Below are 25996 nucleotides of genomic sequence, written 5' to 3'. Positions count from 1 at the left end.
CATGGATAGAGAACTGGTTGGCAGACAGGAAGCAGAGAGAGTCGGGATAAACGGGTCCTTTTCAGAATGGCAGGCAGTGACTAGTGGGGTGCCGCAGGGTTCAGTGCTGGGACCCCAGCGGTTTACAATATGCATCAATGATTTAGATGAAGGAATTGAGTGTAATATCTCCAAGTTTGCAGATGACACTAAGCTGGATGGCGGTGTGAACTGTGAGGAGGATGCTAAGAGGCTGCAGGGTGACTTGGACAGGTTAGGTGAGTGGGCAAATGCATGGCAGATGCAGTATAATGTGGATAAATGTGAGGTTATCCACTTTGGTGGCAAAAACAGGAAGGCAGAATATTATCTGAATGGTGGCAGATTAGGAAAAGGGGAGGTGCAACGAGACCTGGGTGTCATGGTTCATCAGTCATTGAAAGTTGGCATGCAGGTATAGCAGGCGGTGAAGGCGGCAAATGGCATGTTGGCCTTCATAGCTAGGGGGTTTGACTATAGGAACAGGGAGGTCTTACTGCAGTTGTACAGGGCCTTGGTGAGGCCTCATCTGGAATATTGTGTTCAATTATGGTCTCCTAATCTGAGGAAGGATGTTCTTACTATTGAGGGAGTGCAGCGAAGGTTCACCAGACTGATTCCTGGGATGGCCTGACTGACATATGAGGAGAGACTGGATCGATTGGGCCTGTATTCACTGGAGTTTAGAAGAATGAGAGGGGATCTCATAGAAACATATAAAATTCTGACGGGATTGGACAGGTTAGAGGCAGGAAGAATGTTCCTGATACTGGGGAAGTCCAGAACCAGGGGTAAGGATAAGGGGTAAGCCATTTAGGACCGAGATGAGGAGAAGCTACTTCGCTCAGAGTTGTTAACCTGTGGAATTCTTTACCGCAGAAAGTTATTGAGGCCAGTTCGTTAGATATATTCAAGAGGGAGTTAGATATGGTCCTTACGGCTAAAGAGATCAAGGGGTATGGAGAGAAAGCAGGAAAGGGATATTGAGGTTGAATGATCGGCCATGATCTTATTGAATGGTGGTGCAGGCTCGAAGATCCGAATGGCCTACTCCTGCGCCTATTTTCTATGTTTCTATGTTTAACCTGCTGTTTTTAATAGACAGGTGGGACATTCAGGCTTCAGGAAAACTGTAGTAGTGTACTGATGATGTGATCGGAGCCAGATCTACATATTTAAAGCAGGACTCCACACTGTTTTTGCTACATGCTTCCCTGATCTCTCTATTTATACATTATCCCATTGCATCACAGCTATCAGGGGGTCTGTAGACAACTCCTACCAGAATCTTTATTGTTCCTTAGTTCCACTGCCTGATCACCCTTACTGTTGTAATTGTGTTTTTTTAATCAATATTGCTGCTAATCCTCCTTTCCTAATTTTATCGTCTTTTCTAAAGATCTTATAACCTGGAATATTTAACTCCCAATCATACCCAACTTGCAACCAGGTCATTGTAATGGCCACTACATCATACTCTTTAAGCTGAATTTGTGCTCCTAACTGACTTGTTTTATTTCTTATGCCACGTATATTCATGTACAGAACTTTTATTTGGATAAGTACCCCTCATCTTGCCCAAAAAATAATTATCTTTTTTTTCTCACACTTTTTGACTTAGTGTAGATTTTCCCTTCCGACCTCCCTAACTAATTTAAATCTTTTGCCACTGTTCTCATTACTCTTTATGCAAGGACATGGGTGCTTCTCCAGTTTAGCTGAAGGACATCTCGTGTCCCAGAAATCTGAAACTCTCCCCTCTACACCATCCATCTGCCACGTTGACAATCCTAATCTTGCTCTCCCTGTCTGGTCACACACATTGCAGATAGAGTAATCCAGAAACTACTGCGCTGGAGGTTCTGCTCTTTAATCCACAATTTAACATTAAAATCCCTTTCCTTGAACCTACTCCTATCGATGCCCTTGGTTCCCACATAAACCACGACTTCTGGCTACTTGCCCTCCCATTCCAGAACCTTTTGTATTGACTCTGATATCTGGAACCCTGGCACCTGAGAAGCAACATACGATTCGGGACTCTGGATCACATCTGCAAAAGGACCTATCTACTCCCCTGACTGCAGAATTCCCCACAATCAGCACTTGCCTATCCTTACTAACTGCACTGTTTCCCCCGTGGGATAACGCTTGCTCCCCAGTGCCTTGCAGCCGCTCATACGCATCAGGAAAATACTCATCACTGCCAGTGATCTCATCACATACTCCATGCTGCCAAGGTTACTTTCCAGGTTTTGCTGATAATCGAATTTTCCAACATTAGAGAAATTCTGTTTTATATGTTGATGCAATGTTACATCAGTTTAACAATGTTCTGTCAACACTTCAAATCACCATTGCTGCAAAGATTACAACAGAAAGTTACGACTTTTATCATGGTATATTCTGCTATTCCCATAGCAACTGTGTATTGTTGAAAGGATTGTCACAGCCAAACCATTCACTTGTGCTTCAAAGTAACAATAGTTTTTTTGTTAATTCTTTATTTGCAATGCAATTGTCTGAAGTTATATGCATGTAATGTGTTTCTACCCTCTTTCCACAAGTAGAACCAGATTGAAGATGCAAGGTTTGGTAATATCCTTAGTATCCTGGCCGATTGCTATGGTTCTGCCACAGTGTTTGCATTCATAGTTGATGACTGTACCCTAGCAATGATTCACTTTGCATTTATTTGTCAAAAGCTTTATGAGAAGCATGGGGCCAATATGACTGGACCCCTATTATGAGGTGCAGAAGCCGGAGGACTGCTCGGTGCCCAATGTACTGAGCAGAACGCAAGTCAGGCTGTAGGACCCTGGGCATCAATTGTGCACAAAGCCCCCAAAATTATGAAGTTAGTTGGCCTCCCCATAATATGGCTGGACTGTCTGAGCAACATGTGTTGCAGGAGAGGCCCACTTCAAAACATTTTAATTCAGTCAAGGGTGCCTCTCTCCTTGTTATAGGACCACTCTTACTTTGCTGATTACCTCTGAGGAGGCCTTCAATAGCTCATACTTCAATAGGCAAATATTGGCCCACAGCTGGACAAAAAAAAAAGTACTTTTTCAGCAGATAGCAGCCCTTCACTGGCTGCTGGCACCTGACATTCTGGTCACTTACACGCACGCAGCTTTTGCTATGCGTCAGGTGTGTTAATAAGTGAACCTCACAATATTGAGCAATGCGAGTTGATTTGGGCACAGCTGTGGCCAGTGACTAAGGAGCAGGATAAGTGTAAATGTTTATTTAACAAGAATATAACCTCGTCATCGTTTGACCTTGAAACAAATTAACTTTCTATTGTCTTATTGCACAGGAGTTGTGATACTTCTGAATATTTGCTACCGAACTAAAATCCAACTTTGAGCAGGTCGTAGCATCGTAATACGCAGTAATGAACATTAAAAGGGATAAGAGATATGTTGCCACATAATGAAGTCAACAATAAAGCTAAGGATTCTACACAATTACAGGAAATCTTTATGTTGGAAAATGTGATTATCAGCAAAACCTGGAAAGTAACCTTGGCAAATCCACCTGTGAATTAACCCCAACACAATCTGCATCACTATTTACAGCAGGAGGAATAGGTCTGTGGTGTCACAAGGCACAGTATTGCTAGTAACAAATGATGAATACATTTATGACTGAAGAAAGCACAAATGGTGATACAGGGTAAAAAAAATATCATAACCACATAACAGTGGCAAAGTTACAAACCCTAAACAATTAAACATTCTATTTCATAAGTGAGGCTGAATGCCACAGAACACACCTTTTTATACATTTGCAATACCTTATTAAAATGTGTTCAACCCCAAGAGTATCTGTATCACTGCATAGAGGAGGAGGAGGAGAAGGAGGAATCGATTCTGCGATGTCGCTATCCACAGTATTGCTGGAAAAAAGATCGCTAAACATGAGTGGAACAGCATCTGCTGTGGCAGATCCACAGATTTAAATATGCAGGTCCAGTACTTTACTCATCGTGTGAACTAGTTCATAATCTATCAATAAGCAAAAGCAAAACATAATGGCCCAGAATTTGTGATTGTAATGACGGCGAAACTGTCAGCGTTCGCCGTCATTACTGGCGTCCACACATGCACAGGGAAACACGGAAATTCAGAAGTTGCTGCCAGTGATTACCTGCTCCTCCACAGGGTGCGCTGGTGAAGTCCTCGCAGATGAAAAATCTTACAAATTACTTGAATTGACTTGACATTTTATATGCTCTAATCTTGCTGTTAAAAAACCCCCAAAAAGTTAAGCCTTGTTGAATGAGGTGCAACTGGGTTTCTAACGGCGAAGTAAGTCATAACTATTACTGAACAATTGGTTTGGCCCTGAAAAACTAATTTTATATTTGTGGAATGTCAAAATTCTCCATGATACAAATTCCTATAGATTTTTAAAATAATTTTTTTAAAGTTTTTTTTAATGATATTTCAGCTTCTACCTTAATCCCATGTATATGTCCCAATTTTTATTTCACTTTCTGTAAAATGATTTTTTTTACAGAGACAGACTATTATCTGAATGGTGACAGATTAGGAAAAGGGGAGGTGCAACGAGACGTGGGTGTCATGGTACATCAGTCATTGAAGGTTGGCATGCAGGTACAGCAGGCGGTTAAGAAAACAAATGGCATGTTGGCCTTCATCGCGAGGGGATTTGAGTACAGGGGCAGGGAGGTGTTCCTACAGTTGTACAGGGCCTTGGTGAGGCCACACCTGGAGTATTGTGTACAGTTTTGGTCTCCTAACTTGAGGAAGGACATTCTTGCTATTGAGGGAGTGCAGCGAAGGTTCACCAGACTGATTCCCGGGATGGCGGGACTGACATATCAAGAAAGACTGGATCAACTGGACTTGTATTCACTGGAGTTCAGAAGAATGAGAGGGGATCTCATAGAAATGTTTAAAATTCTGCAGGGTTTAGACAGGTTAGATGCAGGAAGAATGTTCCCAATGTTGGGAAGTCCAGAACCAGGGGTCACAGTCTAAGGATAAGGGGTAAGCCATTTAGGACCGAGATGAGGAGAAACTTCTTCACCCAGAGAGTGGTGAACCTGTGGAATTCTCTACCACAGAAAGTTGTTGAGGCCAATTCACTTAATATATTCAAAAAGGAGTTAGATGTAGTCCTTACTACTAGGGGGATCAAGGGGTATGGTGAGAAAGCAGGAATGGGGTACTGAAGTTGCATGTTCAGCCATGAACTCATTGAATGGCGGTGCAGGCTAGAAGGGCCGAATGGTCTACTCCTGCACCTATTTTCTATGTTTCTATGTTAACAAGTAAAGGATAATCAGTGCTTTTTATTTCCTGGTTTGCTATCTTGAGATTGGCTGTTTAGCTTACTTAATGACATCACTGTTGCTGGATGCTGGAGGTCCTCTACACGCAGCGCCAAAATGAAATTAACACCAGGAAAGGTGAAATCCACACCACAGCGCTCGCTAAATCTTTGTGGGCAGCTTCATTCGAGGTCAGTGCCGAGCACCGTCAGCTTGCCACTGACTGCAAAATCCAGGACCTTGTTCTTCAAAACATCTTAATTGTTTAAATTGTATGAAATCTGGTTCACTGGGAAGCTATTGTACTTGAATTTCTCTCCAGCCAGGCAGATGGAATCCATGTATCCCTCTGTCTAATGTCTTCACATATATACTCAATGAAAGCTTTTACATGCAGATACCGTCAAAGGCTGAAATGAACAGTATCTCTAAATTGTTACAAGATTTAAGTCAGGCAGGGCAGTGAATTGTGGCTGCATGTCTGAACATGATCATAGTCAGCTTCAGTTTTTTAAATTCTAGAAACATGACAATAAAAAGATTACCCTGTGTCACATAAATCATGTGTCACATATATGTAACAAATGATTCCTTTATTTTAATAGCTCTTTTTCCCTGTTAAAAACACAAAAGTACACAACAATCCTCACTCAGAATAATAAAATTGTTGATAAGAATTTTGCACCACTTACTTTAGTTCTTTCTGGAAATGTGTTGCCTCAGTGGGTGGCTCAGCTGTACCAGCAGATTGCAGGGGTGAAGGAGTCGTCGCAGATGGGAGAGGACCAACCCGTTCTCCACAATCACAAGGCTCAGAAACACTGAAAAATAAAAACACATGATCAACAACACATCTCAATACATGCTTTAACTTCCTAAAAACCTGCTGGTTACAATTTACCACGCTATTAATTACTCAATGTAGCAATCAAAAATAGTTAAAACCTTAAAAGACACCACTGTACCATTAAAATGACTGACAAGTGAATAACTAAATTTGTAAGCAAGAGGAATCAATTGTACAGTGATGCCTTTATTTCCTTGGTGAATGCTAAAAGCTACCAATGGACCTCAGCAGGTGTAGCATACTTGTGACTTAAAAGAAAGACTTGGATTTATATAGCGCCTTTCACGACCACCGGAAGTCTCAAAGTGCTTTCCAGCCAATTAAGTACTTTTGGAGTGTAGTCACTGTTGTGTACTATGCAGGTATGCCATTTTGCTATTTAAATATTAAATTGCAGAAGGACCCATAATGTAAACTGTTTTGTGTAAAAATGTTAGAGGAATCCTATCCACGATTATTTGGATTAATAACTTTCCCTATCCAATTTCGTTACCATTTCTCCTTTTCTCTCGTGAAGGTGCTGACTCTCAGACACATTTGATTCCTCAGTCACCAGCAGCCCTTTGGTATCTCAACTAAACGTCACATCTTCATGCGTGAATCGAGACAGTGAATTTCGGCAGGCGATTCAACTGTGAAGGCTACCCCCACTCAGCTGGATCCAGTTCTCATCTGACATCCATAAATGCACAGGGGTAGATTTTTGTCTTCACTGCCGGGGCAGTCATTGAGCTGGACAGATTTCACGTCCTTTATGGAACCCACCTAATTTTCATTCTATTAATTTTGATGGAATGCAAATCAAGCAGGACACACACCCGCCCAGCCAGTCAAGTCAAAAATCTACCCCATAGATTTTCCAGCAGTGAATACAGGCAAGAGACCACAAGCAGGAACAATGGCAAAATTTTTACCTTTCTACTTTCAGGGCCCTGGAGACTAATTGTTGCTCTCCCAGTTTGGATCATTTTTCTTAGCACAGGAATCAAGCCTGGAACCTTCTGCTTATATGAGTTGGCGCTACATTAGGGGGTTTACCAATGAACCATCAATAGAGATCGATTCGGAACTTTTCTCTATGCACACATTGGAGTCTCATGCAGGAAATGCCACCTAAAAAGCATACCAAAATTTACCAAGACCCGATGATGTGACGTTTGATAAGCACAGGTAATGTCAACCACTCCAAACTGTGAACAGATATGGCATAACAGCAATAATCTTTATAATGATCATCAACAACAATAACCTGTATTTATTTAAAGGAGGAATGAAAGGTAAAGAGGCGGAGAGCATTAGGGGCAGAGCAGACCTTTCGTCCAGGGCTGGGGGCACTGCCAGCTCCCGGGAAATTGACTGGGAATTTGCAGATGCGCTGCCATCGCGGTTAGTGCCCCGGGCCCCCACACGATCGGCGATGACATCATTGCCGTGCGCAGCAACCAGTCACTGCCCTCGCCGACCCCCTACCGCCCTGTGGGGAGAAATTGCCCCACGGGCCGCAAGGCTGGCGTGAGCTGTTGTCAGCGTCAGCTTCACCGGTTGCAAAGCTGGCCGAAATCCGCTCACGAGCGCTACTTAAAGGGGAGCCATCTTTTTTGGCTCCAGGATGGTGGCCCGAGTGTGGAGCCCGGCACTCTCTTTTGGGTGAAGGGATTTAAGCGAAGGGGAGGGGCTTTGAAGCGCATCAGCACTACGCGGAGCATCCGCGTAGCACTTCACTCACCGCCCCTGCAGCATCCCAGGAACCACCCCAAAGGAAGTGGAGCGCACAAGATTGCATCCACTTCCTTTGAGGGGCGGTAAGCCCAATTCAGCGGTGGGGGCAGGACTTCTGCGCAGGGCACCGAAAGTCCCGACCCCAGCTGGTTAATGCACCCAATCGGGGCGCAGGGCAATTTCACCCCCATGATGTTCCTTAACTATACTGGATATTAATTGGTTCAAATCAATGACAATCGCAACAATATTAAGTCAAGTATGTTTATTTCACAAAAAGGGATGCGTCAGTTGAATTTTACTTGATTTATTTCTGATTGTGCTCTCCTTCCCCATGTGTGCTCAATTGGCTGTCTTTCTAACTCTTGTGTGTTTCAATTTGGAAATGTTTGAGGGCTAGCGTTAGACATGTCCAATTTCCCAGTGAGAGACTGAGATCCAGATTGTACAGTGCCACTAACTGCTGTTTCTACCTCAGGGACACTGAAGCCTTTGGTCATCTCAATAGAGAACACCCAGAATCCCGCTGTCACTCCAAAGGATGTTAAGCTTACATTTGACAACACCGATGTCATGATGCTAACCAAAGAACGGCTCAGTGGATAACTGTGCAAGGTGTGAGTCCAGTTTCTCCATGTTTTGCTGCACGGAGAATTGGCGGTCTCTAATGCCGATTTCCACATTAAATAATGGACTTCCTTCCCGAACCTTCTTTGTTCTGCGAGCAGTCTCATTTTCTGTGAGTTTGGGAAGAAAAGCAACAAATGGTTCCTCTTCTGACAGTGACACTTTCTTCAGCAGCAGTGCGTTGCTCATACCAGAGAGTGCTTGAGCTGATGCTGGTGCTATTGACGAGAATAATCCATTTACCAATGCTGTTTGGGGCTCGTGCTAGTGGATCTTCAGAGTGACTTCACTGAAAATGATGCCCTTGGAATCTCAACTGGACATTCTAGGCTTGATAGAGAATGCAAGCTACTTACAGAATATATTGAAGAAAAATGAGAAGCTGCATATTTCTAATGTGCATATCGCATAAATATATTGTTCAGAAATAAATATATTTTTGATACTTGATAGAGAATTCAAACAGGCTGCATTTAGACAGACTGTGAAAATTCACAGACACCCAAGTCAAGGCTGCTACATGCAGTTCAGCATGTTGCATTAAGTCATCAATCAACTTGACATTTTAGGACTTTGGGTAGCGAGCCAATTAAAAGGTTAAAAGACTATTAATTGAGCCAATAAGGTCAAAGAAGGCGAGTACTTTTCTGTAAATTGATCCAGGTATAAGTACAGCCATTTTGACCATGTGGTCTCAGAAGGACAAAGACCTGGCTTAAAGCCAAGAGCTTGTTGCTGTCTGCCAAGAAATAAAGTGACATTAAAACTACAATCGGAGTTCGTATTTCATTGGAAATTAAGAGATCTAACAATTTTGGCGTCACGAACACGATCACTGAGGAAAGAAACTGAAGTTTGGACATCGGACCTTCATACTGAGGTAAGGAATCCTCTTTATAAAAGTCCTCGGTCAAAAGTCTAAATTCGCCTCTCCTTCTACGCGATTCCGAAAGCCTCCAGTTTGCGAACCCTCCGGTTGGTAGTCGGCTCGAGGTCCCATAGACATCTAAACTTTGGCGGTGTGTTAGTTAATTAATCACCGACCTATTGATCGGCGAGAAAGCCGACGACTCGAGACCCCAGTAAAGAAATCAATATTATGGCAGCAGGAGATAAGAGCAAAGAATTGCCTACAACTGTTAAAGGTGGGCAAGCACTACCTGAGGTTTCACGAGATTTAATTCTCGAACAGTTGAAAGAATACATAGAGCAAGAATTCAACTTATCTAAAACCTGTATTAAGATCGAACAAAAGTATGGAACCTCCAAAGGACAATGGTCCTTGGACGAGATTAAAAGGGTCTGGGGAAAAACAACCCGTATGAAAAATAAAGAGCGAACTAGATGGTCCCTAGCGGTTATGGGCCAGATCCGAAAGCGGAATGAAATTATAATGCGTTCCCAACATGATCGAGAACTGACCAGTACAAAGGATCAATTGCAAGCTGTTTGTGCACAGCTGCGACAGAAAAAACTTGAACTTGAAAAGCTGGAAGCGGAAGTTAAAGATCTTAAAGGTGAAATTAAAGAATGGAAAAAATCATTCGGTCAAGAGACAGTAATAGGAAAAGGAAAATGTATCGGTCAATTCCCAGGGTGCCCATGTTTGGATAAATTAAAAGCGCAAACCCGAAGACACGACCGAGGAATAGATACGGATTCTGAATCCTCCGACGATACAGGGTCGGAGGATGAAGAATTAGGGGTGTGCTTTGCCCCGTTTAAAAAAAGACGAGTTGTAGTCAAATCAGAAGAGACTGCGGATGAGGGCGGAACCAAAAAAACGAGGAAAAGGGTGTACGAAAAATACTTAGTTCATGATCCGGCAGACCCCAAAAAAATTGATAAATGGTCCAATGAATTGCCCGATCCAAAGAAAGGGGGAGTGAAAACGTGGGACCAATTGGACCGCTTAAGAAATATATATCAACTTCATCCCTGGGATGGAGTGCAAATTTTGACCATAATGGTGCCAAAAACACAGGGAAGAAAATTGCACGACAAGGTAGAAGAAGCTTTGGGGCAGGATGAGCAAGAATTAGACGCAGGATGGGAGGCGATTAAACACTGGCTGCAAGCCTTCAGTCCAGCTAAGACAGACTGGGGAAAAATTGCAGCCTGCCAACAGAAAGGAACAGAGGAGGTCCTGGAGTATGACGAGCGGTTTAGATGCACGTGGCTAGAACATTCGGGTATGAATAATACGGATGAGGAAATGGATGAACAAGTGTTTGGACCCCTAAAAGCAGCTTTCGTGGCAGGTCTAAAGCCAGAACTGTCCAAAATGCTTAAGGTAGTGTTACCGGACTGGGAAGGTGGAGGAACTACCTTTGCAGCATTGGTGGATCGATGTAACCAATTAGATCGGGATATGGGAGCTAAAGTCTGAGCTGTACAGGCTATGGGATGGAAATCCCAGGATTCCAATAAACAGTCATTTGGAAAATTACCCGGAAAATGTCATTATTGTGGGAAAGAAGGTAACTGGGCCAAGACGCGCAGGGCAAAACAGAAAGGTCGTGGCTGGGGAAGAGGACGCAGCCAGGGATACAATTCAGCCAACAAACCAGGCTTGTCACAAGATAACGACCTCATAGAAGCATTTAAGCGACTGACAATACAACAACAGAAGGAGTTACTTGAGATAGCAAAAAACGATTAGAGCCCACCCTGGCCCCCCTCCTCGCACTAATACAACAGAGGGGAGATGGGCTATATATAACTGTGAGGGTGGGCGATAAGGATGTGGACTGTCTTTTAGACACAGGGGCGGAATTAACATGCTTACCCCTACAATATGGAGACTTTTTGCCGTTGGATGGTAGGGCACGTACAGCCTATGGAGTTGGGGGCCATAAAATGGAAATTAAAAGGATAACACCGGTACTTAAAGGGCTGCGTCCACATGAACTAACCACACCAGTCTGGATAGGCCCAGTAGATCAACCCCTTTTGGGAATGGACGTTCTAATCCAAATAGATTCATCGTTGCATTTCAAGGATGGTCAGGTGACATGGTCAATTAGAACTTTGAAGAAAGAAGAATTGAAGGAACACCCGATATGGGCTAAAGATAAGAACGATTGTGGCCTACTCCAGATGGAGCCTGCGTCATTTACCGGGACCAAGCCTCCATGTACTAAACAGTATCCCATCAGTCCAACTGCCATCGCGGGAATCTTACCGGTTATTCAGCAATTGGAGAAACAGGGGGTGCTTATTAAAACGCATAGCTCCTCCAATAGCCCCATGTGGCCGGTACAGAAATCTAATGAGACTTGGCGTTTGACTGTCGATTATAGGAAAGCTAACCAGTGTATTGATCAAAAAGCTCCTTTGGTCGCAGATCCCTCCACCATTTTTAATGCCCTCAAACCAGAACATAAATATTTCTTGGTTATAGATATGGCCAACGGATTTTGGTCGGTGCCTCTGGCACCGGAGGTTCGACAGTGGTTTGCTTTCACGGTCCAAGGACAACAGTATACTTGGACCCGGTTACCGCAGGGTTTCCACAACAGCCCTACGGTATTCCACATGGCTTGACAAAGCCATTTGCGAGAATTACCTCCCCTGTCATCCAATATGTAGACGATATCTTGCTAGCTTCAAACATGGAGGAACAGCATGAACAAGATTTACGAGCTTTGCTGGACCACCTTCGACTGAAAGGACATAAAGCCAGCATCGACAAAGCACAAATATCCCAAGAAGAGGTTGTATACCTGGGACAAAAGATTTCACAAGGAAAGAGAGAACTTACCCAGGATAGAACTGCAGCCATGCGGGCTGCTAAAAACCCCACCACTATTCAGGAACGAAGGTCTTTTTTGGGATTGTGTAACTTTAACAGAAATTGGATTGACTCCTTCACACAGCTTGCTCAGCTATTGAATGATATTTTAAAGGGGAAACGTGCCTCTAAAGAAGCCATCACCCTCACTAAGGAACAGCAAGAGGCCTTCCTGAGTTTGAAAAAGGCTTTGTGTTCGGCACCAGCTCTGGGAATCCCCGACAGTGGTAAGTCATTTACCCTGTTTATCCATGAGAAAGAAGGATATATGACAGCTATACTGACACAAGAACATGGGGATCGGCAAAGACCTATTGGCTATTATTCGGCAAAACTGGATGCGGTAGCCCTCGGATGGGGAAGTTGCCTAAGGGCCATGGAAGCTACATGTCGAGCGGTAATGACCACTGCGGGTCTAGTCCTCGACCAAAAGCTGATTGTCAAGTGTCCCCACACCGTACATGCTTTGCTGTCTATGACTAGAATGTCTCAGGTGACGGCAGCTAGATGGACCCGCTGGACAGCAGTTTTGGAAGCTCCTAATCTCCATATTGTCCGGGCCAGCCCGGTTAATCCCGCAACTATGCTCCCGATGTCAGAATCGAGGGAGCAAGAGGGGGGAGAATGTGAAGAGCATGACTGCGTGGAGATTTTAAAAGAAACAGAAGAAGCAGCCTAAGCAGCAGAGGAGCCTCTGCACAACCCAGACCTCATCCTGTTTACAGATGGTTCCTCCTTTGTTGACAATGGTACTAGAAAAGCAGGATGGGCAGTTACAACCTTATATGAGGTAGTGGCAAAAGAATGTTTACCCTCAGGAACGTCAGCACAACAGGCCGAGTTACGGGCCCTGTCAGAAGCATGTCGAATAGCAGAAGGACAGACAGCTAATGTCTACACAGATTCGCGTTATGCTTTTGGAGTCGCTCACGACTTTGGTCTGTTATGGCGTAAAAGAGGATTCCTCACTGCTGCTGCTACACCTATCCGAAATGGAAAAGAAGTCCGAGACTTACTAGAGGCCATACAATTACCTCAGGAAGTGTCCATCCTGAAGTGTAAGGCCCATACCAAGGAAAATACCACGGAAGCACATGGAAATGCCCTAGCCGACCAGGCAGCTAAAGATGCCGCCTCACAGGGCGTTCCTCCAGAAGAATCAACACAGATGTGCAGATTGAAAGCACTCAGGACTCTGACACGAGACCTTCAAACAATGCAAGGCGAGTGCTCCCGAGAGGAAAAATGGACATGGATTGAGGCAGGGATTAAGCTATGTGAAGATGGTGTCTGGAGACAAAGAGTTACCGACAAGCCAGTCGCGCCACAAGCACTTATGCCTTTTTTAGCCCAACAGATCCACTCGTGGGGACACTTGGCCTCACAACAGATGACGGCACGGTTCCAGAAAAGCTGGTGGGGTCGGGGATTTAAAAAACATGCCCAGCTGGTAACAGACCGCTGTGTGGTCTGCCAGAAAAATAATTCTGGACCCATCACGGTAATGCCCCAACTGAGGCCTCCTGCCCCTGTCGGACCATTCCAGCATCTGCAGGTTGATTATACATCTCTTCCTTCATGCCAAGGATACACTAACATTCTTGTCATGGTCGACAGATTCTCTAGATGGGTAGAAGCTGTCCCAACTAAAAGAGCCACAGCCAATCACACTGCAAAGGTCCCGAGTAGCATTGACTCAGATCAGGGAACACACTTCACAGGTGCTGTCTGCCAAGAAGTCTGTAGGTTACTGAACATTACGTGGGATTTACACTGTCCTTATCATCCACAATCATCAGGACAAGTAGAGCAAATGAATCGAACTCTGAAACAACGGCTTGCCAAATATCACCAAGAAGGAATACCATGGCCCCAGGCACTACCAATAGTGCTATGTAGTATTAGAGCAACCCCGAACAGAACTACAGGTCTAAGCCCATTTGAAATTATAACAGGAAGACCCATGTCGCTGTCAGGAACTATCGAGTTACGGAAAGCTGATGTTCACTTAATGAGTGACACTTTGTTATCATACTGTCAGAACTTAACCAATGCTATTAGTTCTGTTTCCCGACAGGTATCGGAAGCTTGGGGTAATCCACCCGAAGAAGGACACCACATCATCCCGGGAGTCTGGGTGTATGTGAAAAAGTTGCATAAAGAACCTTTGGGTGCCAAGTGGGAGGAACCGTATCAAGTGTTATTGACCACCCAGGCAGCTGTTAAAGTCCAAGAAAAAAAAGCCTGGATCCACGCATCACACGTTAAACGAGCACCCGTAACTGAAGCTGAAATCTAATAAGGACAATAACTTTTTGCGAAAATGTATAAATTTACTGTATTACTGACTGTAGGTATTCTAGGCATATGCCTACTTCTTACTAGCCGACCCTCTGCACCAAAGGGAAATAGTAGGGTAGCAAGGGAATTACCTTTTTATATATGTCATACATTTATGCCAAACAAGGTAACATTTCTAGGTGTTGGGTGTGTGCGCATATTCCTATTCACTCAAAGGGAGGAATTCTCTTGAGGCCAGTTCCCTTGAATATCTCGGAAATGGCTGAGTGGATAATTAATCAAAACAAAACAGCAATGCGTTTCAGGATACGGAAAACTGGGCACGGAAATGGAAGTCAGCAGGTTACAATCTGACTACCTTTGAAGGGGGATACCAACCGTGCTACAATAATTCCAAACGGCCCCCATTTTTTGTTATCACGAATACAACAGGAATAGGAATACCGGGGGAAATCGGTCTGTCTGATTAGAAACATCAAAGGAGGCCAAAATATGGGGTATAGTAACTGCTCCCGGAATTATAATATAATCAAACCACGGAACCGTCCAAACTGGGCCGATGTGGGAATTCTTAACGTAACGGGGATTCTGAATAAAACAGATGGAAAAGCCTGGACAGGCCCCGGAGTGTTGCTGACAAAGAAACAACTAACCTTCATTGCCTATAATGCCACCTATTGGGTGTGTGGCCACAAGGCCTACCCTTGGCTGCCCCAGAATTGGATGGGATCTTGCTATTTAGCCTACATTATGCCTTATATGTATCATATAAAGTCACTGTCGGAACATTTACACCGTCCTAAGAGAGCTATCACAGGAACAGAGAGGTTCTTTGCCATTCTGATCCCCAGGTATGGGACCGCCAGACTGGCAAGGGAATCCATTAACATGGCATCCGTTGTGGAACGGGTAGCCAATGATACCTCAGAGGCCCTAGTTAAAATCAATGCAGAAATAGTAGCAATCCGCACAGTAACCCTACAGAATAGATTGGCCCTTGATTACATCCTGGCTGAAAAGGGAGGTACTTGCACCCTACTCGGAACTGAGTGTTGCACATATATCCCAGATAGCTCTGAAGAAATTGCCCACTTAGCGGAGCATATCCAAAAGGAGGTAGAAAAACTTAAGCAACCCCCATCATTCACTTTGTGGAGTGGAGCCACTGAATGGCTAGGTTCAATAGGAACTTCATTGGTGGAAGGTTTAATTCTATTTGTTGTAAGTGTTTTATTTTTATATTGTTTGTTTATGTTGATTAAATGTTGTTGCGACCAGGCGGCTGTAGCTGCTGTCCCGCATGTGAGACATCTTGCAGGTCCCAGCAGACCGTCTGTACGTGGCACAGGGGTATGTCATGCTTAAGGGAAGGTTGTTTACTGGTTGAACTAAGATATTGATTTGGATTAAATTGGAATAAGGCTAATTAACCTACTAAAACCAGACTTCCATTGTGGCCACGATGGAACTCGGATTGGTGTAAATTTGTGTGGAAGCTACTAGTCCGGACATGTGACGAAACACATCAACAAATTTTAGAAGGAAACTCTATTAACATGTATGAAATTATTTTGTAGAATGTTTAACCAGTGATACCTGATGTTTTATGATTCAGTTTGTGAAAGAATCAAAGGGGGGAGTGATAGAGAATTCAAACAGGCTGCATTTAGACAGACTCTGAAAATTCACAGACCCCCAAGTCAAGACTGCTGCATGCAGTTCAGCATGTTGCATTAAGTAATTAATCAACTTGACATTTTAGGACTTTGGGTAGCGAGCCAATTAAAAGGTTAAAAGACTATTAATTGAGCCAATAAGGTCAAAGAAGGCGAGTTCTTTTCTGTAAATTGATTCAGGTATAAGTACAGCCATTTTGACCATGTGGTCTCAGAAGGACAAAGACCTGGCTTAAAGCCAAGAGCTTGTTGCTGTCTGCCAAGAAATAAAGTGACATTAAAACTACAATCGGAGTTCGTATTTCATTGGAAATTAAGAGATCTAACAATACTCATTTTGTGAATATTTTGTACACTACAGATAGTCACTTACCAGAGTCAGTCGTACCCCCACCCACATCATAGCTACCCGCACCCTCCAAGCACGTGACAGATAAGAACGCAGACACTGTGACCTCAGCAGATGTCTGCTTCAGATTAACTTGAATATGATCTTCTCCTTGGCTGTTTTCTTTCCGTCACTTGCTCCTTGACATCCATCCAGATGCCTCTGATCCAGAAACTGCATCTAACTGCTCAGTAACCTCATGTCAGCCCTCGTGGCTGGGGGAATTGTTACTTATGGCTGCACTCACCTTCATCCACAATAAGATCAAGCTCCTACTCTGTGAATCAAGGCCTTCTTTGTGTCTCGTGTCAGAATGCTGCTTTTGTGTACGCTGGTTGTGGTGCACTGCAACGTATTGCCTTGTAAAGCTAATTGAAAAAAATATTCCGGCTGTTTTCTGACTTCCTTTGACTTATTCTAAAGTACCTGCAGTACATTACCATCATCATCATAGGCAGTACATCGAAATCGAGGAAGACTTGCTTCCACTCAAAGTGAGTTCTCAGGTGGCTGTTCAGTCCGATGAGGTGGGGCAGACAGTGGTTGAAGGAAAGGGTGATCGGGGAGCCTGGTTTGCCACACGCTCCTTCCACTGTCTGCGCTTGGTTTCTGCATGCTCTCGTTGACAAGTCTTGAGGTGCTCAGCGCCCTACCGTATGCTCTAACATTACCAAACAGGATACATTGTTAATTTGGATGAGTGGCAAGTTGCTGCCAAAAATCCATTGGAATGTGTCGCGGGTGATTCTTCCTGTAATCTGTAAGGACACACTGTGCCCGTTATCTAGCTGAAGAAGTTTGAGCAGAGCTACAACATCACAGTCAGACTTGCAACAGTTATTCAAGTTAGAGAAACTCCCCAATAAACTGTCTGGCAGCTGTTCCCACTAAAGTTAATTTTGGAATGCAGCAGTGAATAACAAGGCATTTAAAAACACAAGGCATTCCCTTGGTATGATGGCATCTGTAGTAAAAGGCTTCCGGACTGACAACGTAATGTGTATTATCAGTCTTTCAGTCCTGAAAATACAGCCAACGGAATAAACTCTGCACAGCTCAGGATTAACTCATCTCTCTTGTATTTCTGGTCTTTATGCTATATATGGCTTTTATCATAACCACATTCGTATGCTTGATGCAATCTTTACCAGCGTCCAACTGTTTATATTAGAAGCAAAAGTTTGGAATTAAAGTTGGAATTACTTTCGGAAGCCCTCTAATTCCCCGAATACAAACTAAAAGGAAAAATGGAGACAAATTTTCCAACTGTTTTGGGAATTAAACACCATTTTTGACTGTCAGGAATCTACATATACTAGATGGCAAGCATAAATTATAAATATACAAGAAAAAGACTGACCTTTTGTTTCTTGTGTTGCAGTGACTGATTGCAGCTGCTCAGCGACTAAAAAAGAAAAATAACCCTGCCCATGTATATTGCCCTTGATTTAAAGAGCAAGCCAAAATAAAAGCAATGATCCAAATTAGATTAACCGTTAATTAATCCAAAGTGGCCAAATTCTGATGACACGGGGTGTTCAATTTGGTTTTGATTTCACCCTTAATTCATAACAGCGCTTCTTCAAATTGTCGCTGGAAGCTGGAAGCATCGCAGTGTCACTGTATCAATTCGCCTAGAAGGGCTCGAAGTTTGTTTGTAGTGAAAAGTGCTCACAGTCTTTTGGGTGGAAGTGAATGGAAAGCCATCTGTCACCTGACTGAAAGGAAGTAGCTATTTGTCTAACAGTAATGTGTTTTACATCAAGCAACCATCCAGCTGAGAGCTTTGAAAAATGTCGCACATATTCAGCCAAGCTACTGATGTAAATATAGATGAATAAGATGCTTTTTCAAAAATAGTAAGATTGTACCTTTACACATAAATGTGCAGTACCTTAAAACAGACTGTTCAGCATCATCCTGGAGAAATATAGCATCCTTCTGGAGAGAAGGCGGCAGTGGAAGATCCGATCGCAGAGTAGAACAGCCCGTATCTTTGACGTCACAAGGCACAGAAGTACTGGTAACACAGAAATGACAATAAAACAATAAAGTCGCTATTAAAGTGATGCAATCGAGATAAAATATGTTGAACCTTGTGAACAAATATCCAGCCTCGAACCATTTCAGCCGGGAAATCTCCAATAGATGGATTGATTGAAAGTGGAGAGGACTTCTACTGAGTTTAAATAAAGGCTGGGGGAAAAAGGACAAGTGGTGGGTTTAACTAAAGGCTGGGTTTCAGGAACCTTAAACCTTGTAAGAGCAACAGTTTGAAACTGAAAAGCAGAAAGGAAAATTGGTTCATGATGGTGGTAAGAATGTTAATCATCATCATCATAGGCAGTCCTTCGAAGCGAGGATGACTTTCTTCCACGCCAAAAAAGGAGTTCACAGGTGTTTCAATGAAGGACCTAATATTCCAGATCCCGAACTACATCCTGAAGATGCCTGTGCGTGGATTTTTTTAACGTGCAGTGGCCGTTGTACACCAGCCATCACACAGGCTTGACAGAGCCTGGTCGTGGTCCGGTGGCAAGACGACTGGAGACCAGCTCTGCTGCATGGACCTAGTGCGCACACATACCGTAGTGTGGGGCTGGGCCGTACTGCCCCTGGGCCCTCGCCGCTTCTTGGCCCCAAAGAATGTTAAAATCAGAATGAAGAGTTCCAACTTTAAGGTTCAAGTTGTATGGTTACCACATACTCAAAATGACTGACCTCAACTGTAATGAATTTCATCAGCTGTCGCTTGGCTTCCAACTGAAGGAATTAACAGTACAGTTACCTAGTAACAGTAAAATTTTACACGGGAAAAGAAATCCTGACCTTATCCTTCTCAGCCAACTGCAGGTAGAGATCAACCTATTATTGGCCCAATTTTGAAAATCCTTTAAATGCTAGCGACAGAGATTAATATATTCTAAAATCCATTTTATTAACTGTAATTATAATTGGGTCTACAATCAAACCTGGCTCACTTTGTATTTACTGTAATAATATAATCAATGCATTATTCTATTCAACAGCACAAAGCACGATTGGAATGAGCTTGCTTGGATTAGTTTTTAAAAGAGCTTTTGTCGGAATTTTGTTTGGATGTCAAGAACATAGGCGTATTAAAATATAGAGGTAAGTTTTTCCTGAGGTTAGAGGAAGAGCACAGTTGCAAACAAAGAAGAAACATCACAAAATCTGTTGGTGAAATCTCACCCACTGAGATAAACATTTTACTGAGCCATCGTAAATTATAATTTTGTTGAAACATTTTGTGACAAAGCGGTATTATACTCCGCTACATATTACCATGGTCATGGCTGATGTCTCACCAAAGATGTTACTGAATGGTGCAGTGGACACCTTAGGTACAGCATCCCTGCTGGGTCTGCCATCTTCTATGTATACATAAAGCACAGTGGAAAATATCGTCAAAATGTGATGCTCGATAAAATGGCATCTGAGATGATGTGAAGCAAACACGTTTTCGCCATAAAGAAAGAAAGACTTGCATTTATATAGCACCTTTCATGACCAGCGGATGTCTCAAAGCACTTGATAGCCAATGAAGTACAGAAATACGATCCTGGTGTGAGTGCTGGGATCCGTCTACTGGAGCCCTCTACCACTGGCCTTGTCAAAGTATCCACAGAGTGGGGGAGCTTCCCTATTTTAGATCTTCCTGTGTCATTGTGGGTGCCAGGGCTATGGTCACAGCAGGGGCACGGGAGAAGCAGTCCAGGGCAGCACTCGTGGCAACCTCAACAGCCCTGGCACTGGGAAAAAGTTTCAAATACCCAGCAATCTGCTGGCAGAATCTTCAAAGTTACTTTGAAGGTTCAGGCCAAAAAGCCTAGAACACCAGTTAGAACTGTCTTCCAATGGCCGGGAGATTGGTATACCACCTTTCATCTCGTGTGCTAAATGTCCATCGGATCCCAGGCTGGTTCCAAGGAAACCCCTAGCCTACAAGTCCTTTCTGTCCAGCCATGAACCCCCTGATGCAGGGAACAAAATTTAGGGTAGACAGAGGTTTTGCCTCAAAATGATCCCATGGACATTCGCAGCAAAGGACTAGACATTGATTATCCAAGTTCCAGCCTAATTTGCCAGTCTTCAGCCATGTTCCTGCCCAATGTACAGTGGTAGTGCACTGGAAGGCCCATGGACATTTGGAACTTGTATTTTGTCTGTATTAACACTTAGACTGTTGCTCAGTCGAGGAAATATCTGTCTTTTGGAGCAAACTTTTATTTTAAGCTCAAGTACTGTGACAGTGAAATACATTTTGGTTACAGTTACGAGTGGCTTATCACTGTGACATCAACTCTAAAGAAATAAAATCAGTCGAAATACAAGTTAATTAAAAAAGTAAATTTTCAACACTATTTCTGTTTGTGTGCCCAGTTATTCTCTTTTAATTTTACTTGTTTTCTGGCTGACTTATCTTTTCGCAACCTTTCAAAATGGTTAAACCCTTTACTTACCTGGTGCCTGTTTCCTTCATGCTCCCGCTGACCAGCACAGAAATGGGAACAATTGAAATAAAAAATAGGTTTTCAATGCCTGAAAACTGGCTCCAAAGGCTGGTTGTTCGGCAATTAACCGCCCACACACTGATGCTTTGTCATGTCATAGATATGTGTAAAAATGTGTGGACAGGAAGAGGCTGCTGATAAACAGCAACCCCAGCAGACAACACCCAGAAGAGTCAACGTATCCGTGACACACTAATACTTAACTAAGCTAAATGAACTGAAGTATTTTGTGGTGGAATCAATTATATATAGGTGGAGATTAATGGAGCCCGCCAGACAGGAAAAACCTGTGGTGCTGCAGCACAGCATTCGCATCAGAACCTCAAAATGAAGCAAAAACTGTACTGCAGCAGGAAGACAGAGAAAACAGACGGTTTGCCAAGCCCCATCACCTCAGTGTCATTTAAATTTGGTGGGATAGTCAATGGGCGGCATCCCTTCTGGTGGGGGGGTGGGGGATTTTGTTTGGACGATTTAGGGGCAAGGATTCAGTAGTAGGCATCCCCACCAAATTTTCTGTGCTGCGCCATTCTGGGACTGCCCTAGAGCAGGTGATTTGACAAAAGAAAATCCAGGCTAATTTTTCCACTATACTTACAATTCATAGGAGGGAGTTGTAATATGGAATCGACAATGTGTGTTTGCTATTGACATGCAAAGAATGTTTGCCAGTTCATTGCGGTTCATGTTTTTTTCAGAATTATCTATTAAATATAGTGACAATACCGGCAGAGATGGACTGGTCAGTAGAAATAAGTTGTGCAAAAATGAGTGGGGTCTGAGTACCCCAAGGTAAATCTTTCTCCATGTTCTTCTCGGGCCATGCACCAACTCGGGACAGGTTCCACCCAGGCCTGCAGCAATGCTGCTCCGACCCAACTGCCACTAAGTCAAAAAAGAAGCCCAAGTGTGATTCTCCTTCTGGTTTTCCTTTCTTCCCTGTGAATAAAATTCACTGCTTCAACCCAAATATCCCTGCAATGACTGGGATGAGGATCTCAGCAGCATGGGGGTCTGAACCTGCAGCACTGCACTGTGGGATAGATTTCTGTCTTTTGCACTCCTGTTGCGGAGGTTCGTGAGCCAGGAGAGGATGTTGGGAATTTGCTGCAGAGGTCCGCGGACCCCGCAATATCTTCTGTCTGTAAAATTAATGGCGTTGAGGCTTTGAGCTGACTCTGGAATGAAGAGACGTCAGACTCTCTCGTCCAGGGAATCCCATTCCACTTTGTTCTGGTGTTGGGTCGAGCCAATGCTGCAGTTATAGTTCAAATGCAGTCTGCGTTTGTACTATAACTGCAGCATTGCTGTGAGGTAAATCCGCTTCACACCAACACCACAGTTCGAGTGTACATACACTCGGTCTTTACAAGTTGCAGGGTAAAAAAGCTAATTAATTGAGTTTTAAAAAAAAAATCAAATAATGATTAGATAGCAAGCCAGGATTAAAAAATTGTGATGATGTCATCTGAGGAGTTATCGTTGTTCAACATTATGGGTGAGGCCATAAATCCCTAGACAGCTCTATAATGATTAGCAAACACTCTAAATAGTGTATTATGCGGTTTGCTAATAAGGTTCATGTGTGAGTCTTAAAGCTCCTAGGTCACACTGTGCAGCAGCAAACAGGAATGTGCAAAAGTATAAACAAGAGTTTGAAATATTCATCGATGTAGCTTTAATCATTATGGTGTCCAATTGTTATGTTAGCATAGGTGTGTTCCAATATGCAACACTGAAAAACACGTTCCTGTTTTTTTTGTAATGAGTGCATTGTGATTAGTCACCAGTCTCTAACAGGGCTGCCGACATGTTCCAGTCTCACTGCAGACATATGCAGATATGAGATCGTAGCTGGAACGAGAAAGATTTGAAGTATTTTAGAACAGTTGTCACATTAGATTAGACTATGCAATTAAAATGTCTCACTTTAGGCCTCAGCACTTAACCCTTTCTTGTGAATGATGTTCACTTCTTTCCAGTTGAAAATGTGTTTGATTCTTAACTAATTTGTCATTTTACTTTCTTCGTGTTTAACGTCACTACATATCTGTAGTTTGTGCACAAAATGTAATTTAAATACTATGCAAAAATATCTAATTATTCCTATATCAGTGGTTGGATTACTTGTAAAAAAAATAATGCAAGTAACATGTTTAGAATTAAATCCTGTATTCTGAGCAAAAATGCAAGGTATACTTTCCATATTACATGTTTCTAAGGGATATGTGGATTCTCAGCATAAGCAGATAATGTAGTGTTGCCAACAGTCCCAGATTGTTCGGGAGTCTCCTGCAATTGCAGATCGATCTCTTGGGCGCTGATGCTGGCAACACGGGAGATAAGTAATTTCTAAGTGTGGTTTGTGACTGTGCACCTTGGGGTAGAAATTGCCCTCCGCCCGAAACGGAGCGCATTCTCCGTTTTTTAAAGTTTTCTCCATCGCAACCCATGCGGTGGAGATGCCGTCCATATTCGTCACTTTGAATTTTTTTTGGCTCAGGGCGGAAGTCGTGGCGGCTGAGGGGCAGAAGTGGCTTGCAGCGGGTGCGCCGCCCCGACCAGTAATCAGCTCCTTGCTGATGATGATAGCACGACGCGGATGTGCCACATTGCGCTGACTCGTCACAACGTCTCTCCTCTTCAGTTATAGGGGAGAGCCACTGCGAGCTCTGCATACTTTTAAGTTCGGTCCACTGGGTCGCCAGCGAGGGTTTCAGCAGGACTAGTGGCCTGTCACCCAAGAAGGATGTAACGAACAGGGTGGATAAATGGTAACCAGTAGATGTGATATATTTGAACTTCCAGAAGGCATTTGACAAGGTGCCACATAAAAGGTTACTGCTCAAGATAAAAGTTCACGGGCTGGGGGTGATATATTAGCATGGATAGAGGATTAGCTAACTAACAGAAAACAGAGAACATAAGAACATAAGAATTAGGAACAAGAGTAGGCTATCTAGCCCCTCGAGCCTGCACCGCCACTCACCAAGATCATGGCTGATCTCGCCGTGGACTCAGCTCCACTTACCCGCTCGCTCCCCATAACCCTTAATTCCCTTATTGGTTAAAAATCTATCTATCTGTGATTTGAATACATTCAATGAGCTAGCCTCAACTGCTTCCCTGGGCAGAGAATTCCACAGATTCACAACCCTCTGGGAGAAGAAATTCCTTCTCAACTCGCTTTTAAATTGGCTTCCCCGTATTTTGAGGCTGTGCCCCCTAGTTCTAGTCTCCCCGACCAGTGGAAACAACCTCTCTGCCTCTATCTTGTCTATCCCTTTCATTATTTTAAATGTTTCTATAAGATCACCCCTCATCCTTCTGAACTCCAACGAGTAAAGACCCAATCTACTCAATCTATCATCATAAGGTAACCCCCTCATCTCCGGAATCAGCCTAGTGAACCGTCTCTGTACCCCTTCCAAAGCTAGTATATCCTTCCTTAAGTAAGGTGACCAAAACTGCATGCAGTACTCCAGGTGCGGCCTCACCAATACCCTGTACAGTTGCAGCAGGACCTCCCTGCTTTTGTACTCCATCCCTCTCGCAATGAAGGCCAACATTCCATTCGCCTTCCTGATTACCTGCTGCACCTGCAAACTAACTTTTTGGGATTCATGCACAAGGACCCCCAGGTCCCTCTGCACCGCAGCATGTTGTAATTTCTCCCCATTCAAATAATATTCCCTTTTACTGTTTTTTTTTCCCCCAAGGTGGATGACCTCACATTTTCCGACATTGTATTCCATCTGCCAAACCTTAGCCCATTCGCTTAACCTATCTAAATCTCTTTGCAGCCTCTCTGTGTCCTCTACACAACCCGCTTTCCCACTAATCTTTGTGCCATCTGCAAATTTTGTTACACTACACTCTGTTCCCTCTTCCAGGTCATCTATGTATATTGTAAACAGTTGTGGTCCCAGCACCGATCCCTGTGGCGCACCACTAACCACCGATTTCCAACCCGAAAAGGACCCATTTATCCCGACTCTCTGCTTTCTGTTAGCCAGCCAATTCTCGATCCATGCTAATACATTTCCTCTGACTCCGCGTACTTTTATCTTCTGCAGTAACCTTTTGTGTGGCACCTTATTGAATGCCTTTTAGAAATCTAAATACACCACATCCATCGGTACACCTCTATCCACCATGCTCGTTATATCCTCAAAGAATTCCAGTAAATTCGTTAAACATGATTTCCCCTTCATGAATCCATGTTGCGTCTGCTTGATTGCACTATTCCTCTCTAGATGTCCCGCTATTTCTTCCTTAATGATAGCTTCAAGCATTTTCCCCACTACAGATGTTAAACTAACCGGCCTATAGTTACCTGCCTTTTGTCTTCCCCCTTTTTTAAACAGAGGCGCTACATTAGCTGCTTTCCAATCCGCTGGTACCTCCCCAGAGTCTAGAGAATTTTGGTAGATTATAACGAATGCATCTCCTATAACTTCTGCCATCTCTTTTAATACCCTGGGATGCATTTCATCAGGACCAGGCGACTTGTCTACCTTAAGATCCATTAGCCTGTCCAGCACTATCCCCCTAGTGATAGTGATTGTCTCAAGGTCCTTCCTTCCCCCATTCCCGTGACCAGCAATTTTTGGCTGGATAAATGGTTCATTCTCGGATTGGCAATCAGTAACTAGTGAGGTGCCGCAGGGATCAATGCTGGAACCCCAACTATTTACAATCTGTATAAACAACTTGGAAGAAGGGACAGAGTGTAATAAGGCCAAGTTTGCTGACGATACAAAGATTGGAGGAAAAGTAGTGTGTGA

General features: G+C 43.5%; 1 protein-coding gene across 4 annotated transcripts in view; it reads right to left on the bottom strand.

Moving 5' to 3' along the window:
• The window catches only part of LOC139260279 (transforming acidic coiled-coil-containing protein 2-like), a 179204-nt gene extending 157937 nt beyond the window's left edge, over nucleotides 1-21267 (bottom strand). For 3 of the 4 annotated variants that reach the window (XM_070876688.1, XM_070876689.1, XM_070876690.1), the window contains exons 1-4: nucleotides 21159-21267; nucleotides 18569-18694; nucleotides 6016-6144; nucleotides 3821-3922 (exon numbers count right to left, since the gene is read on the bottom strand). In XM_070876688.1, the coding sequence (XP_070732789.1) occupies nucleotides 3821-3922; nucleotides 6016-6144; nucleotides 18569-18694; nucleotides 21159-21178 (377 nt within the window). In that variant the 5' untranslated portion in view covers nucleotides 21179-21267. The remainder of the gene's footprint in view (nucleotides 1-3820; nucleotides 3923-6015; nucleotides 6145-18568; nucleotides 18695-21158) is intronic. The other variant, XM_070876691.1, reaches the window with a different exon arrangement.
• Between the last annotated feature and the right edge of the window lie 4729 nt (nucleotides 21268-25996).

Source organism: Pristiophorus japonicus, chromosome 3 (genome assembly GCF_044704955.1).
Source record: "Pristiophorus japonicus isolate sPriJap1 chromosome 3, sPriJap1.hap1, whole genome shotgun sequence".
NCBI classification, from domain to species: domain Eukaryota; kingdom Metazoa; phylum Chordata; class Chondrichthyes; family Pristiophoridae; genus Pristiophorus; species Pristiophorus japonicus.
Note: the sequence above shows the minus strand (reverse complement) of the source record. Positions and strands in the feature narration are given on the sequence as shown.